This window comes from Aquarana catesbeiana, linkage group LG07 (genome assembly GCF_042186555.1).
Source record: "Aquarana catesbeiana isolate 2022-GZ linkage group LG07, ASM4218655v1, whole genome shotgun sequence".
NCBI lineage: Eukaryota > Metazoa > Chordata > Amphibia > Anura > Ranidae > Aquarana > Aquarana catesbeiana.
In genome coordinates, this window is record NC_133330.1 from 16,391,285 (window position 1) to 16,408,360 (window position 17,076).

The 17,076-nt window shown below is 49.8% G+C and overlaps 1 protein-coding gene across 1 annotated transcript in view; it reads left to right on the plus strand.

Annotated features, from left to right (window-relative positions):
- The window catches only part of LOC141102839 (uncharacterized), a 58,168-nt gene extending 47,336 nt beyond the window's left edge, over window positions 1–10,832 (plus strand). The window contains 3 exon segments of the mRNA XM_073591868.1: window positions 4,532–4,615; window positions 5,895–5,968; window positions 10,595–10,832. Coding sequence (XP_073447969.1) covers window positions 4,532–4,615; window positions 5,895–5,968; window positions 10,595–10,721 — 285 coding nt within the window. The 3' untranslated portion in view covers window positions 10,722–10,832.
- The last annotated feature ends 6,244 nt before the right edge of the window (window positions 10,833–17,076 follow it).

Sequence of the window (17,076 nt, forward strand, 5' to 3'; positions counted from 1 at the left end):
AACTTTCCTCATTTACACACACAAGTCTATTCCTTTGACAAATTGTTACAATGTTTATACTTAAGTTCCACTGCTAAAGAATGTTGTGATTCTTGGGCAGACTGCCCGTTTTTTTTTTTTTTTTCTTTCTTTTGACGGCTGTCGGCTTCAGAAGAGCAGAGAGACTTCTTTGCATAGAACACTTTTGTCAAGATCACAACGGGAAAAAATCGTGATAACGATTCTTGAGGATTATTCGTGCAGCTCTAGTTCACATTAGAGCGGGTCGTGCGTCCTGCGTTCGCTCGGGGCAGGCAGTCCTTTTCATTTTGAATGGGTTGCAGTGCCACGTGAACCGCAGAAAAAAAGGTGCATGCACCTTTTTAAAAAAATGTGGCTGTAGGGAAACTGCATGGTCTTTTTGACCATGGAGGTTTTTTACTGCGGGTCCTGCGCCCGCGATCTCGCTGCAGGACCCGCGCCCGTGATCCCGCTGCGGGCTGTGATGTGTGAACGGCAGCAATGATTCCGCTGTGGGTGTGGGGATCAATGCGATTCCCGCCAAGCGGAATGCACAGTAGTGTGAACCTAGCCTAAAAATCAATTGAGGGAAAACAGGAAGTTTTTTATTACGGACTACAGGAGGATTGGACAAAGAGAGAAAATTCTGTAGGCCAGCCCAGGATAAGTTCTCCCACTACCAGCATGCCTCAGTTTTGTAGCAGAGTAGTACAGAGCATTATCATAAACCTAGCGGTGGGGGGGGTTGGTTCTTGAAGCCCAGGATCCCCCTCATCGACCCCCCGCAGCCCGACGCTGTGTCCTGGCAGAGGCTGACAAGGCCCAGGCCTAGGGCAGCACTTTGCATGGGGGGCAGCACAGACAGAGTGCCCGCCGGCTTGCGCTACACTGTTAGTGTATCGCCAGTCTTATGGGGCGGACTGGGCTGAGGAGAGGCAGACTAGTCTAGCACTTCCATAAAGCGGCCTCACTGCTTCCGGTATGCAAGCGGCTGGCATTAAACAACTGTGGGGGGGAGGGGGGGGCGCCGCTTCCAATTTTGACTGTCCTCGTATCCTGGACCGCAAACCTTCCTCACTGTGCTATGTTTTCTGCTGCACCATTGCATGGTTATATCTTCTTAGTTCTCTCCATAAAATTATCAGAAATTTGTGCTTAACCACTTCCCGCCCGCCCTATGGCGGATTGACGTCGGGAAGTGGTTCTGTTATCCTGACTGGACGTCATATGACGTCCAGCAGGATAACATGCCGTAGCGCGCCCCCGGGGGCGCGCATCGAGGCGATCGGTGGAGCGGGGTGTCAGTCTGACACACCGTTACACCGATCTTGGTAAAAAACCTCCGGCGGAGGCTCTTTACCACGTGATCAGCCGTGTCCAATCACGCTGTCAATAGGAAGAGCCGTTGATCGGCTCTTCCTCACTCGCGTCTGACAGACGCGAGTAGAGGAGAGCCGATCGGCGGCTCTCCTGGCAGGGGGGGTCTGCGCTGATTGTTTATCAGCGCAGCCCCCCCTCAGATCACCCCACTGGACTACCAGGGATGCCACTAAGACCACCAGGGAAGGGGCAACATGTGGATGGCCAGGTATGTACCCCATGGCCATCCACATGTGCCCAGTGTGCCAAATCTGTGCCAATCAGTGCCCACAAATGGGCACTGATTGGCACCATTATGTTGCAGTGATGCCCAGCAATGCCACCCTTAGGGCATCACTGCAAACAAGCAGTGCCATCAGTGCCACCCATCAGTGTCCATTCATGCCACCTGTCAGTGTCCATGCCACCTGTCAGTGCCATCCGTGCCCATCTGTGCCAACTATCAGTGCCACCTATATGTAACCATCAATGCCACCTACGAGTGCCCATCAGTGCCGCCTATAAGTGCCCATCCGTGCCACCTATGAGTGCCCATAAGTGCCGCATACCAGTGCCGCCTATCAGTGCCCGTCGGTGCCACCTCATCGGTGCCCGTCAGTGCCGCCGTATCAGTGCCCGTCAGTGCAGCCATATCAGTGCCCGTTATTGAAGAAGAAAACGTACTTATTTACAAAAAGTTTTAACAGAAACAAAGAAAAACTTGTTTTTTTTTCAAAATTTTCTGTCTTTTTTATTTGTTGCGCAAGAAATAAAAACTGCAGAGGCGATCAAATACCACCAAAAGAAAGCTCTATTTGTGGGAACAAAATGATAAAAAATTTGTTTGGGTAGAGTGTAGCATGACCGCGCAATTGTCATTCAAATTGCGACAGCACTGAAAGGTGAAAATTGGCCTGGGTGGGAAGGTGTCTAAGTGCCTGGTATTGAAGTGGTTAAAGTAGAACTATAGGCAACACTTTTTTTTTTTTTTTTTCATTTTGGATAGAGTAAGGGAGGGTATAACCCCTGTCAGTTTATTTTTTTACCATCCCTGTCCCATTGCAGAGATTCCACTTCACTTCCTGCCCCATAGCCAAAAAGGAAATCTATGCAAATTAAGGGAATCCATTGCCCCCCACAGCCCTCAGAACTAGTGTCCCCACTCGAAAATTTCAGGCGGGCCTTAAACAGCAAGGGGTGTGGCCTTGACAGGAAGGGGGGGGGGGTCATTATTAAATTAGGGGTGCACGAGTTTAGTCAGACCTAGGGGCAGCACAAATGCACTACTGCCGCAGCCAGCTGGGTGACGGTCATTAGGGGGCCCTCTATGACCCCCAGTGGGGGAGGGGAAAGCCAGCCCCGGTCCTCCAGGTTCGTGAGCGAGTGGCCCGTCCGGTACCTTCCTCTCCCGCGGATGCCTGGGCCAGCCCAGGTAGCGGGTCCCAATTTCAGGCGGGGATAGGTTGCTTCGGCCATCCCCGCACAACAAAGGCGGAGAGTCTGCCACGACCCAATCGGGTCGACCAGGAGATGCCCACATCAAACGCAAAACAAAAATAAAAAAACAGAGCGACAAGACCTGAGTCCTTCAACAGACTCCCAAAAAAAGGATTTTACAGCGAGTACAAAAATCCAGTTTTTTATTTTGTCTTATACACTGGAAGGTCCTTCACCTACAAGACATCCAAAGCAGATCAACCGAGTGATTAGCAACAGCAAACAATTGACAAAGGGCCCAAACGCACAATCGACTGTATTCCCCGAAGCTCACATCAGATGAGGCTGCAATCTCCAGTTGGTAACAAAAACTATAACAGAGGAGCAGGAGGCAGCCTTGCATTGGGAACCAAGGCGTGCACACAGGGTGTGCTGGGTGTGCCTGGGCACACCCTAATCACCTTGTAGGGTGATAATCCCCTGATTCCTGTCTCTCTCCCCCCACTCTGCAGTGCTGCAAGCTTCCCTCCTCTCATCAGGAGCGGGGAAATATTTATTTAACTGGCCCCTTTCTTTTCTGAATGAACACAGTGAGGGATCTGCACCGATCGCTCCTGTCTTCATTCTTCACTGAAGTGTAGTACACTATGTTGGCTGCAGGCTGGGGAATCTGTCCTCTGTTTCTTTCTCTGTCTCAAAAGTGAGACATCAGGGGTCTGTTTAGATCCTTGATATTTCACCGAAGCCCCCCAACGGGGCTCAGGGAAAAAAAAAATTGTAAAAAAATTGTAAAATTAAAGTAAAAAAAATTATAAAATTGTTAAAATATTGTAAAATCATATTAAAAAAATTGTAAAATCAAAATTATAAAATTGTAAAATCAAAATTAAAAATTGTAAAATCAAAATTAAAAATTGTAAAATCAAAATAAAAAAATATTTTAAATTCAAAATAAAAAAAATTGTAAAAAAAATTATAAAATTGTTAAAAAAATATTGTAAAATAAAAAAAAAATTGTAAAATCAAAATAAAAAAATTGTAAAAAAAAAAAAAAAAAGACTGACACTGTCCACTGCCCTACCGACACCAATCTTTGCTCTGACACCATCCACTGCTCTGCTGATATACACGCGTGTGTTGGGCTCTGGGGTGCACACACCAATGCGATGTTTGATGCCCAAAAGAGCAAAGACACTCATATCACCATAGAATTCTTGATAAGGAAAGGAGAAAACTGATCTAAGCTTGGAAGATGGTTACCTGAACCTGTAAAATAGTGGAGTGATAACCAAATCGCCTTACAGGGTTCATCAGTATGCTGAAAACAAAAATGTCAGCAGCTAACAGATGGATTTGCAACCTAAACCATAGTCCAGAGGAAAGGAAGCTCCTCTTGGAGATGTGGAACCAGACAGAGGGACCAAAGTCTGATGTCTGGTTGAGAGGATCAGACCGAGTCTAGTGGTGGGAGGAGTTATGGCAGATTTTTTTTTTTTTTTTTTTTTGCTAGTGTCCAATCCTCCTGTAGGCGGCAGTATAACCTGAAAGTGAAAGAATTCCACTGTCCATCAGTGGAGGAGAAAGAAAAGGCTGCTGTTGGTTTTCTTGGGGCCATCAGTGTGTGGAGGGGTGGGGGTACACATATATGTGTCTTTAGGGAGGGGTGAGAAGCAGGTGAGGGGAAAGGAAGGTGTGTACTGAGGTTCAAGAGACTGAATGTGGATGTTATTGGCAGGAGAATCAATGCATCCAGCGGAGGTTGCTGCAGGCCAAAAAAGAGCTGGAGATGCTGGAGAGAGAGGAAGAGGGAGCCCGACAGGTGCGATAATACAAAAAGCATGGTGGACAATTCCACTGCCCGCTCAGTTCTGCTCTTGTGTCTGCACTGTGCTGCATGTTCTGTACACGTGTATTCTGTACGCATCTCCATTCACCTGTACTGCCTGGTGTGTGCACACTACACATCATTCACCTGTACTGCCTGGTGTGTACACACTACACATCACTCACCTGTACTGCCTGGTGTGTGCACACTACACATCACTCACCTGTACTGCCCGGTGTGTACACACTACACATCATTCACCTGTACTGCCTGGTGTGTACACACTACACATCATTCACCTGTACTGCCCGGTGTGTACACACTACACATCATTCACCTGTACTGCCTGGTGTGTACACACTACACATCATTCACCTGTATTGCCCGGTGTGTACACACTACACATCATTCACCTGTACTGCCTGGTGTGTGCACACTACACATCATTCACCTGTACTGCCTGGTGTGTACACACTACACATCATTCACCTGTACTGCCTGGTGTGTGCACACTACACATCATTCACCTGTTCTGCCCGGTGTGTACACACTACACATCATTCACCTGTACTGCCCGGTGTGTACACACTACACATCATTCACCTGTACTGCCTGGTGTGTGCACACTACACATCACTCACCTGTACTGCCCGGTGTGTGCACACTACACGTCATTCACCTGTACTGCCCGGTGTGTGCACACTACACGTCACTCACCTGTACTGCCCGGTGTGTGCACACTACACATCATTCACCTGTACTGCCTGGTGTGTACACACTACACATCATTCACCTGTACTGCCCGGTGTGTGCACACTACACATCATTCACCTGTACTGCCTGGTGTGTACACACTACACATCATTCACCTGTACTGCCTGGTGTGTGCACACTACACATCATTCACCTGTACTGCCTGGTGTGTACACACTACACATCATTCACCTGTACTGCCTGGTGTGTGCACACTACACATCATTCACCTGTACTGCCTGGTGTGTACACACTACACATCATTCACCTGTACTGCCTGGTGTGTGCACACTACACATCATTCACCTGTACTGCCTGATGTTTGTACTCAAACTGACCCATACTGCCCTGTGTGCAAGTCCCTGATCTGTACTGCTTGGTTTGCGCATCATAATCCACCATTTACCATTCTGTCTGCCTCCTGCATGTTCTTTCCCCCCCCCGTCTTAAAAAAAAGAATACCTGCTGTGTATCTGCAGCCATATGGCGGAGACCTGTCATGTTATTTTACTCTCAGCAGGGGGCAGATGAAGGCCTGGACCTCGAGGTCTGCACTTTTGAGAAAAGGAAAGCAAAGGGTGCAGATACCAGAAGGTAAATTCTCTCTCACCCATAGTTTGGACTGTTCAGGGTGGGCCCTGCTACTGCTAAGGGACCCCAACATGCACTGTATTCCCAAAAGTATTGGGACGCCTGCCTTTACACACACATGAACTTTAATGGAGTCTTAGTCCGTAGGGTTCAATAATGAGTTGGCCCACCCTTTGCAGCTATAACAGCTTCAACTCTTCTGGGAAGGCCGTCCACAAGGTTTAGGAGTGTGTCTATGGGAATGTTTGACCATTCTTCCAGAAGCGCGTTTGTGAGGTCAGGCACTGATGTTGGACAAGAAGGCCTGGCTCGCAGTCTCCGCTCTAATTCATCCCAGAGGTGTTCTATCGGCTTGAGGTCAAGACTCTGTACGGGTCAGTCAAGTTCCTCCACCCCAAACTCGCTCATCCATGTCTTTATGGACCTTGCTTTGTGCACTGGTTCAAACCATTTGGTGGAGGGGGGATTATGGTGTGGGATTGTTTTTCAGGGGTTGGGTTTGGCCCCTTAGTTCCAGTGAAGGGAACTCTTAAGGCGTCAGCATACCAAGACATTTTGGACAATTTCATGCTCCCAACTTTGTGGGAACAGTTTGGGGATGGCCCCTTCCTGTTCCAACATGACTGCGCACCAGTGCAAAAAGCAAGGTCCATAAAGACATGGATGAGCGAGGAGGAACTTGACTGACCTGCACAGGCCATCCCCAAACCTCCCTCCACCAAATGATTTGGACATCAGTGCCTGACCTCACAAATGCTCTTCTGAAAGAATGGTCAAACATTCCCATAGACACACTCCTAAACCTTGTGGACGGCCTTCCCAGAAGAGTTGAAGCTGTTATAGCTGCAAAGGGTGGGCCAACTCAATATTGAACCCTATTGAAGTTCCTGAGTGTGAAGGCAGGTGTCCCAATACTTTTGACAGTATAGTGTATCTAGTCAGCCAGAGCCTGGATCCTGTGGTTCCTCCATGGCTGGAGGGCTGAGGGTTGTCCATGTATGAGAGAAACGCTAAATTATTTCCTGTTCAATCTATGGCAGTCATGTGATCCACATTGATAATGCTCCTTGCTGAGATGAGGAACTTTTATCTGCTCTGTGTCCAGATTCTGCTCCGGGACATTTATACTATCTGTACCTCCCAGGGCGGAGCCTAGTCTGGATCCCCAAGAGTTTTATAAGGATACACTGCTGCTTACGTTTTATATTGGGACACTTGCCTGTCGGGGAATCCAGCGATTGTCCTCACCCAAGCCGGTTTTTCAATCAGCTCTCAGGTGCCGCTGCCATCTCAGCTGAGGGAAACCGGTTCCCTACTGTGCAAGCACGCTGCGCTTTTGTGACTGGCCAGGCTGCGGGGAAAGGAGGAGGGGGGCTAAACTTTCGGCTTAGTTTGCTGTGGCGAGCTGAGCTGGACGTGGGAGCGGGTACCTGTCAAAACCTGGTACCCCCCCCCCTGCTGAAAAGTGCCAATTGTGGCAGCGGAGTGGGGGAGGATGCAAACAAACGGCGCTTCCCCTTTTGGGTGGAGCTCCACTTTAACTAGATTATGCTGACTTATAAAGGATCCATTGCACAAGTAGTAGTGCAGTCTTAAGCCTAGTACACACATGGGCCGAATGTCGGGCAACATTGATTGGTTCAATAAAAAAAAAAGTCCGATATTGTGTACTGGAGTCAGTCCGACAAGAGCCGGGGGTTTGGCTGGCTTCTGTTGGACAAGCAAGCTGAAAAACCAGCAGCTGACCGGCTCCCGATCAGCACTCTCAGCCATTGGCTAACCAGAGTGTTCTGGCGGAGGAGGGCATCCCCATGTCAGAACTCAGTAGGGAGATCGCTGTACTAATCCCGCATTGTTGGTACAGCCGCTCTGATGTGAGCTGTCAGGTTTTTGTTTTTTGTTTTTTATTAATCGGTGTGTAGTAGGCATAAGCGTGGCAGAGAGCAATGAGGTAAAAATGAGATGGTATAGAGGCCTAGAAATAAGGGTTTAGGTTCTGAGGTCTTTGTGTGTCTGGAGGTTCTAGAGATCCAGGACAGACTCTGTGGCTTGCCATATGACATCCAGCAGCGGATTGTGTTACTATGCGTTTGTGTCTTCTGCGTCTTTCACACTCTCTCTGTACGGCTAACGCAGGTAAAGCCACATACTATGAAAAATCACCATGGAAAACCAAAGCTAAAAGAGCCAATGCAGATTGTACAGACCATGGCTAAATACATGGGCAGATCAGAGGACACAGTCTCAGCAGCACAGGCAGACAGGCACCTACATCTTGACACTAAACAGACGCAGAAATGTTACACCCTGGGGTGCTGTATTAGGTTTTGCACAGAGTGGCAGATCTTCAGCCCCCGCGTGTGGCAGATCTCCGCTGCATCCTTTTATGGAGTCTACAATATCTCTGGGGCTGGATGCCGTATTTAAATGGGATCTCTCATTCATGACAGATGTAGGCTTCCATTGCAGCCTTCTCAGTCTGAAAATGCAAATTGCTTGGCTGTCCAGTTGATACTTTCAATCGCTGACCTGGAACAAGAGAAGGGATTGTTTAGGTCTGTGATTCATAAGCCACCCACAGCCAGTTGACTGGCATTTTCAGGAGGTGAGCAATGACACATGGCAGGTTTTCTTCAATAACCTCCTGCTGAGGCAACCAGCTCCCCATTGTTGCTTACAGTTGTGTGAAAACCCATTGTAGAATGTGAAATTCTGTTCATACCACCTCATCTCTGTTCTCTACCCATCCTTTGTCACCTCCACTCTGTCCTCTGCCAGTCCCGTGTCGCCTTCTCTCTCTGTCCTCCGCCAGTCCCGTGTCGCCTTCTCTCTCTGTCCTCCGCCAGTCCCGTGTCGCCTTCTCTCTCTGTCCTCCGCCAGTCCCGTGTCGCCTTCTCTCTCTGTCCTCCGCCAGTCCCGTGTCGCCTTCTCTCTCTGTCCTCCGCCAGTCCCGTGTCGCCTTCTCTCTCTGTCCTCCGCCAGTCCCGTGTCGCCTTCTCTCTCTGTCCTCCGCCAGTCCCGTGTCGCCTTCTCTCTCTGTCCTCCGCCAGTCCCGTGTCGCCTTCTCTCTCTGTCCTCCGCCAGTCCCGTGTCGCCTTCTCTCTCTGTCCTCCGCCAGTCCCGTGTCGCCTTCTCTCTCTGTCCTCCGCCAGTCCCGTGTCGCCTTCTCTCTCTGTCCTCCGCCAGTCCCGTGTCGCCTTCTCTCTCTGTCCTCCGCCAGTCCCGTGTCGCCTTCTCTCTCTGTCCTCCGCCAGTCCCGTGTCGCCTTCTCTCTCTGTCCTCCGCCAGTCCCTCTCTGTCGCCTTCTCTCTCTGTCCTCCGCCAGTCCCTCTCTGTCGCCTTCTCTCTCTGTCCTCCGCCAGTCCCTCTCTGTCGTCTTCTCTCTCTGTCCTCCGCCAGTCCCTCTCTGTCGTCTTCTCTCTCTGTCCTCCGCCAGTCCCTCTCTGTCGTCTTCTCTCTCTGTCCTCCGCCAGTCCCTCTCTGTCGTCTTCTCTCTCTGTCCTCCGCCAGTCCCTCTCTGTCGTCTTCTCTCTCTGTCCTCCGCCAGTCCCTCTCTGTCGTCTTCTCTCTCTGTCCTCCGCCAGTCCCTCTCTGTCGTCTTCTCTCTCTGTCCTCCGCCAGTCCCTCTCTGTCGTCTTCTCTCTCTGTCCTCCGCCAGTCCCTCTCTGTCGTCTTCTCTCTCTGTCCTCCGCCAGTCCCTCTCTGTCGTCTTCTCTCTCTGTCCTCCGCCAGTCCCTCTCTGTCGTCTTCTCTCTCTGTCCTCCGCCAGTCCCTCTCTGTCGTCTTCTCTCTCTGTCCTCCGCCAGTCCCTCTCTGTCGTCTTCTCTCTCTGTCCTCCGCCAGTCCCTCTCTGTCGTCTTCTCTCTCTGTCCTCCGCCAGTCCCTCTCTGTCGTCTTCTCTCTCTGTCCTCCGCCAGTCCCTCTCTGTCGTCTTCTCTCTCTGTCCTCCGCCAGTCCCTCTCTGTCGCCTTCTCTCTCTGTCCTCCGCCAGTCCCTCTCTGTCGTCTTCTCTCTCTGTCCTCCGCCAGTCCCTCTCTGTCGCCTTCTCTCGCTGTCCTCCGCCAGTCCCTCTCTGTCGTCTTCTCTCGCTGTCCTCCGCCAGTCCCTCTCTGTCGCCTTCTCTCGCTGTCCTCCGCCAGTCCCTCTCTGTCGTCTTCTCTCGCTGTCCTCCGCCAGTCCCTCTCTGTCGTCTTCTCTCGCTGTCCTCCGCCAGTCCCTCTCTGTCGTCTTCTCTCGCTGTCCTCCGCCAGTCCCTCTCTGTCGTCTTCTCTCGCTGTCCTCCGCCAGTCCCTCTCTGTCGTCTTCTCTCGCTGTCCTCCGCCAGTCCCTCTCTGTCGTCTTCTCTCGCTGTCCTCCGCCAGTCCCTCTCTGTCGTCTTCTCTCGCTGTCCTCCGCCAGTCCCTCTCTGTCGTCTTCTCTCGCTGTCCTCCGCCAGTCCCTCTCTGTCGTCTTCTCTCGCTGTCCTCCGCCAGTCCCTCTCTGTCGTCTGCCAGTCCCGCGTCGCCTTCTCTCTATGTCGTCTGCCAGTCCCTCTCTGTCCTCTGCCACTTACATGGCAACTTCCCTGTCCTTTGCCAGTCCCGTATCCCCTCGTCTACTGTTTGACATCCGCTGTGTTTTGTGTTGCAGTGATATTTTGGGTGACAAAAGTGAGAAGAAGCGCCTAAAGTCTTCAGGCAGTCCGAAGCCAGCGGGAGAATCATACCGGGAGAACATGAAGCGGCTGATCCTGGAGCGGTATAAAGAGCTGGAATAAGCCCCACCCCCCTGCACCATACATTACATATATGTAATCATCAAAATGTGTCTGTTCTGTACAATCTGTGTCGCTGCTATTTGTTTTTTAATAAAGAATGTTAAAATGTTTCATGGATTTTTCCCTTTTGTAACTTCTCAAAACCAGCCCTGGAGGGGGGAGGACGTGCTATGACAAGGCTTAGATGCTTTTTACTTAGTCTGTGTCAGCCCTTTCCTCCCAAGCCTGATGGTCCCTGAACCGCCCCTTTCATTTATTGGATTTCAGTTCTTTGAATCGTGGGGGCTCAGCATCATGTGAGTGTCACCCAGGGTGGTCTGCATGCAATTACAACCTGCAATTCACCCATCTAGGCAGGGCCATCTTTAATATTGATTGGGCCCTGGGCAAAAATGTTCTTGCCCCCCTCCTCCATGCAGTTTCGCTCTCCACCTGCTCTGAGACATACAATAAATTGCAGCTAGACACAAAATCTGTTTACTAAATCAGATCAGGCAGCGATTTCGATTGGTTGTCAGAGGTTACAGCACACCTTATGGCTCACTGATTGATTAGTTGCTCGAGGTTACAGCACATGATTTCTGCTTGTTTGGTTGCTAGAGATTAATGTACATCAATACTGGTCACTGATTGGTTGCTAGAGGTAACTGCACATCATTAGTGCTTATTGATTGGTTGCAGCACATCATCTCCTTACTGCCTGCACACCATGGACTGGGGAGGTGAGGGGACCCATTAATAGACAGAAAACTCCTAGGACTCCTGGGATCAGTGGCAGTGCTGGGGGGAGGGGAGGGTGTGATCAATTGGCAATGCTGATTTTTTTTTTTTTTTTTATCGACTACCAATACAAAGAGGAGTTTCAACACTGGCCACCAATATAATAGGGGTTTACACTGACCACTAATGTAATAGGGGTTTACACTGACCACTAATGTAATAGGGGTTTACACTGACCACTAATGTAATAGGGGTTTACACTGACCACTAATGTAATAGGGGTTTACACTGACCACTAATGTAATAGGGGTTTACACTGACCACTAATGTAATAGAAGCTTTCACAGTAATCACCAATGTAAGAAGGGATTTACACTGACCACCAATGTAAGAAGGGATTTACACTGACCACCAATGTAAGGGGGGCATTCATACTGGCCACTAGTGTGAATGAAAAGATTCTACACCAAGAACCAATGTAATGAGAAGATTTACACTGATCACCAATGTAACTGAGACATTTAGCCTGCGTTCACATTTGTGTGTCGGGCACGCATCCTCTCCAACCCCCCCCCCCTTTAACTACCTGCCTCCTCTGCTCATTTTTGCACCCACCTTCCTTACCTCTATACATCCCCCTCCTTGCTCACCTGCGCACCCCAAACTGTAATTCCTTCTCTGCCTACCCCACACTACCCTCCCCCCCCAACCAATTTGCTTACCTTTGCAGAACTGGCTAATGTTAGGCTTAATGACCACATTTGCAGGCAGGACTTTCAAGCATGTCCCTTTACCTCCCCAGTGGTCAGCATTCAGTATTGGTGATGGTGGATGACCTCAGGGGGGCATGATATACATATGAATACCGCCTCTATTTACATATAAAGGCTGCCGTTCGCCGCTATTTACATATGAATGCAGGTCATTTCCAGGTAAACACAGGGTCTGCAGGTGAGTCATCTGTACACAACAATAGGGCAGAGCTGGGCAGCATTAGTAACAGAACTTCACACTGAGATATCGGGACACAGCACGGGAATAAAACCTTAAGGAACGAGGGAATTTAAACTGGGATAGTTAGCAAGTATGAGGCAGCTGCTTTGGGCCCCACAACAATGACAGGGCCCAGGGCCAGCTGCCCCTTTTTCCCTGCCCTAAAGACGGCCCTGCATCTAGGCATTTAGATATTTGCATAACTCCTCCCAAAAGCCAGCACAGTGAGTGAGAGTTGTCACCCTAAGACTGGAAGTGGGTTACTGGCAGGATCACTAGGTGAAAAGAGAAGGGGGGGGGGGGAATCCCCGTCGGTGTCAGTGGGAGGACTAGTGCCCCATTGTTGGTGTCAGTGGGAGGACTAGTGCCCCATCGTTGGTGTCAGTGGGAGAAATAGTGCCCCATCATTGGTGTCAGTGGGTGGAAAGTGCCAGTGAATGAAGAAGACTGATGCAGACACATAATAAGCATAATAGATCCTGGCAATGGCAAGATCACACACACAGGTTGTAGAAAGCAATGCAAAATAGACCTGATGCATGTGTCACAAATATGTAATGCACAACATAGCGTACAGTGCCTTGAAAAAGTATTCACACCCCTTAAATTTTCCACATTTTGTCATGTTACAACCAAAAGACGTAAATGTATTTTTTGGGGATTTTATGTGATAGATCAACACAAAGTGACACATAATTGTAAAGTGGAAGGAAAATGATAAATGGTTTTCCCAATTTATTTATTTTTTTACAAATATCTGAAAAGTGGGGGGGGGGGGGGGGCATTTGTATTCAGCCCCCCTTTACTCTGACACCCCTAACTAAAATCTAGTGGAACCAATTGCCTTCAGAAGTCACCTAATTAGTAAATAGAGTCCACCTGTGTGTAATTTAATCTCAGCATAAATACAGCTGTTCTGTGAAGACCTCAGAGGTGTGTTAGAGCTGTGGTTCTCAACCTCAGTCCTCAAGTACCGCCAACAGGCCATGTTTGCAGGTTTTCCTTTTATCTTGCACAGGTGCTTTAAAACAGTCAATGGCTTGGTATTCTGGACAGCTATTTTATCTAAGAGAAATTCTTAAAACATGGCCTGTTGGGGGTACTTAAAGACTGAGGTTGAGAACCACTTGAATAGGGAACCTTAGTGAACAAACAGCATCATGAAGGCCAAGGAACATACCAGACAGGTCAGGGATAAAGTTGTGGAGAAGTATAAAGCAGGGTTAGGTTATAAAAAAAAAAAAAAAAAAAATCTCCCAAGCTTTGAACATCTCACGGAGCTCTGTTCAATCCATCATTGGAAAATGGAAAGCGTATGGCACAACTGGAAACCTACCAAGACATGGCCGTCCACCTAAACTGACCGGCCGGGCAAGGAGAACATTCATCAGAGAAGAGCCAAGAGGTCCATGGTAACTCTGGAGGAGCTGCAGAGATCCACAGCTCAGGTGGGAGAATCTGTCCACAGGACAACTATTAGTCGTGTTCTCCACAAATCTGCCCTTTATGGAAGAGTGACAAGTGAGGGTGCTTAACAGGAGAGTTAAAGGGGTTGTAAACCCTCGTTTTGTTTTTTAAATAACAAACATGTCATACTTGCCTCCACTGTGCAGTTCGTTTTGCACAGAGTGGCCCCTGAACCTCCTCTTCTGGGGTCCCACAGCGGCACTGGTGGCTCCTCCCCGCATCGAATGTCCACGTTGGAGAAGCGCACTCCTTGGTGGACACCCGTGCGGGCGCGCTTCCATGTCCGTTCACACAGAATGCAGGACTCGGCCCCGTGTCATTGGATTTGATTGACAGCAGCTGGAGCCAATGGCTGCGCTGCTATCAATCTAACCAATCGGGACACAAGACATCAGGTACAGATGATGTGCTCGTTCCTGGACAGAGGATGACAGCGTCCAGGTAAGTAAAACGGGGGCTCGGGGGGGGGGGCTGCAACAGTAAAAAAGGTTCTTCACCTTAATGCATAGAATGAGGGTTTACAACCCCTTTAAGGGAAGCCCTCTGGTCAGCTTGGCCTCCATCAGGTATGTGACAAGTGCCCTGTGTCACATTGGCCTCTGTTGTCATTCTGTGCCTCTTCCATAGGGATCCGGTACACACAGATTCCCCTCTGCTAATGCTGAGTGCTCCGAATAGAAGAACCAGAACCAAAAGAGCCCAAGGACGAATGGAAAACACAACCAAAGGCCTCATCCACGTGGGTGATTAGTGCCAGACTGAATCTGGGGGTCCTTGCTGCCGGAATTGGAGGCGGTTGTTTAGCTGCAGCCGTTCTCTCTGTGAATGATGAGCTGACAGTGGCGGGATATGTCTATAACACACATACAGCGATCACCTGCGGTTAGGTATGGATGATCTCCCCCCAGGTGCCGACGTCGGCATCCAGGACCGATTGTCCGCCCCTCAAAGCTGATTTGCAGGTATTGCTTTTTTTTTTTTTGGCATAGTTACATTAGTCCATCTTGGCACATTGTATGTACACTATATTACTAAAAGTATTGGGACGCCTGTCTTTAATGGCAGCTATAACAGCTTCAACTCTTCTGGGAAGGCTGTATACAAGGTTTAGGAGGGTGTCTATGGGAATGTTTGACCATTCTTCCAGAAGAGCATTTGTGAGGTCAGGCACTGATGTTGGACAAGAAGGTCTGGCTCGCAGTCTCCACTCTAACTCATCCCAAAGGTGTTCTATCATGTTGAGGTCAGGACTCTGTGCAGGCCGGTCCAGTTCCTCCAACCCAAACTCTCTCATCCATGTCTTTATGGACCTTGCTTTGTGCACTGGTGCGCAGTCATGTTGGAACAGGAAGGGGCCGTCCCCAAAGTGTTCCCACAAAGTTGGGAGCTTGAAATTGTCTAAAATGTCTTGGTATGCTGACGCCTTAAGAGTTTCCTTCACTGGAACTAAGGGGCCAAACCCAACCCCTGAAAAACACCCCCACAGCATAATCCCCCCATCACCAAATGATTAGGACATCAGTGCCTGACCTCACAAATGCTCTTCTGGAAGAATGGTCAAACATTCCCATAGACACACTCCTAAACCTTGTGGACAGCCTTCCCAGAAGAGTTGAAGCTGTTATAGCTGCAAAGGGTGGGCCAACTCAATACTGAACCCTACAGACTAAGACTGGGATGTCATTAAAGTTCATGTCTGTAAGGGCAGGTGTCCCAATACTTTTGGTAATATAGTGTATGTATATGTTATAGCCGGGGTATCTCCTTAGAAGTGGCTTATCACTGTAGTAGCCTCTGCTACTACCTTGATTGCCAATGTCTTCCAGTTTCTGTCCCAAACAGCTGCCCTGCTGCACAGTGAATGTGGGGTACCACTCACAAAATGCAAGGCCTTCTCTGATTGATGGAGGTGGAGAGGTGGGTGGGATGTCACAATCTCCATCCCTCTGTGTGCTCTGACTCTGTGTCTCTGCTCCGTCTGCATGTGCTCTGGCTCCGTGTCTCTGCTCTGTGTCTCTGCTCCATGTGTGCTCTGGCTCTGTGTCTTTGCTCCGTCTGCATGTGCTCTGGCTCCGTGTCTCTGCTCTGTGTCTCTGCTCCATGTGTGCTCTGGCTCTGTGTCTTTGCTCTGTCTGCGTGTGCTCTGGCTTTGTGTCTCTGCTCCATGTGTGCTCTGGCTCTGTGTCTCTGCTCCATGTGTGCTCTGGCTCTGTGTCTCTGCTCCATGTGTGCTCTGGCTCTGTGTCTCTGCTCCATGTGTGCTCTGGCTCTGTGTCTTTGCTCCGTCTGCATGTGCTCTGGCTCTGTGTCTCTGCTCTGTGTCTCTGCTCCATGTGTGCTCTGGCTCTGTGTCTTTGCTCCGTCTGCATGTGCTCTGGCTCCGTGTCTCTGCTCTGTGTCTCTGCTCCATGTGTGCTCTGGCTCTGTGTCTTTGCTCCGTCTGCGTGTGCTCTGGTTTTGTGTCTCTGCTCCATGTGTGCTCTGGCTCTGTGTCTCTGCTCCATGTGTGCTCTGGCTCTGTGTCTCTGCTCCATGTGTGCTCTGGCTCTGTGTCTCTGCTCCATGTGTGCTCTGGCTCTGTGTCTCTGCTCCATGTGTGCTCTGGCTCTGTGTCTCTGCTCCATGTGTGCTCTGGCTCTGTGTCTCTGCTCCGTCTCTATGTGCTCTGGCTCTGTGTCTCTGCTCCGTCTGCATGTGCTCTGGCTCTGTGTCTCTGCTCCGTCTGCATGTGCTCTGGCTCTGTGTCTCTGCTCCATGTGTGCTCTGGCTCTGTGTCTCTGCTCCGTCTCTATGTGCTCTGGCTCTGTGTCTCTGCTCCGTCTGCATGTGCTCTGGCTCTGTGTCTCTGCTCCATGTGTGCTCTGGCTCTGTGTCTCTGCTCCGTCTGCATGTGCTCTGGCTCTGTGCTTCTGCTCCATCTGAATGTGCTCTGGCTCTGTGTCTCTGCTCCGTGTGTATGCTCTGTGCCTCTGCTCTGTGTGTGTGCTCTGGCTCCGTGTCTCTGGCTCTGGCTCTGTGTCTCTGGCTCTGGCTCCGTGTGGGTCCCACTATGAAGCCTTTATTGATCCATACAGATCACCTATAATAAGTATATACATTCTATACAAGTTGTGTTGTCCCAGCTTCTGCTGTTGGCTCCCCCTGCAGGATAAGACTAGATACTGCACACAGAAAA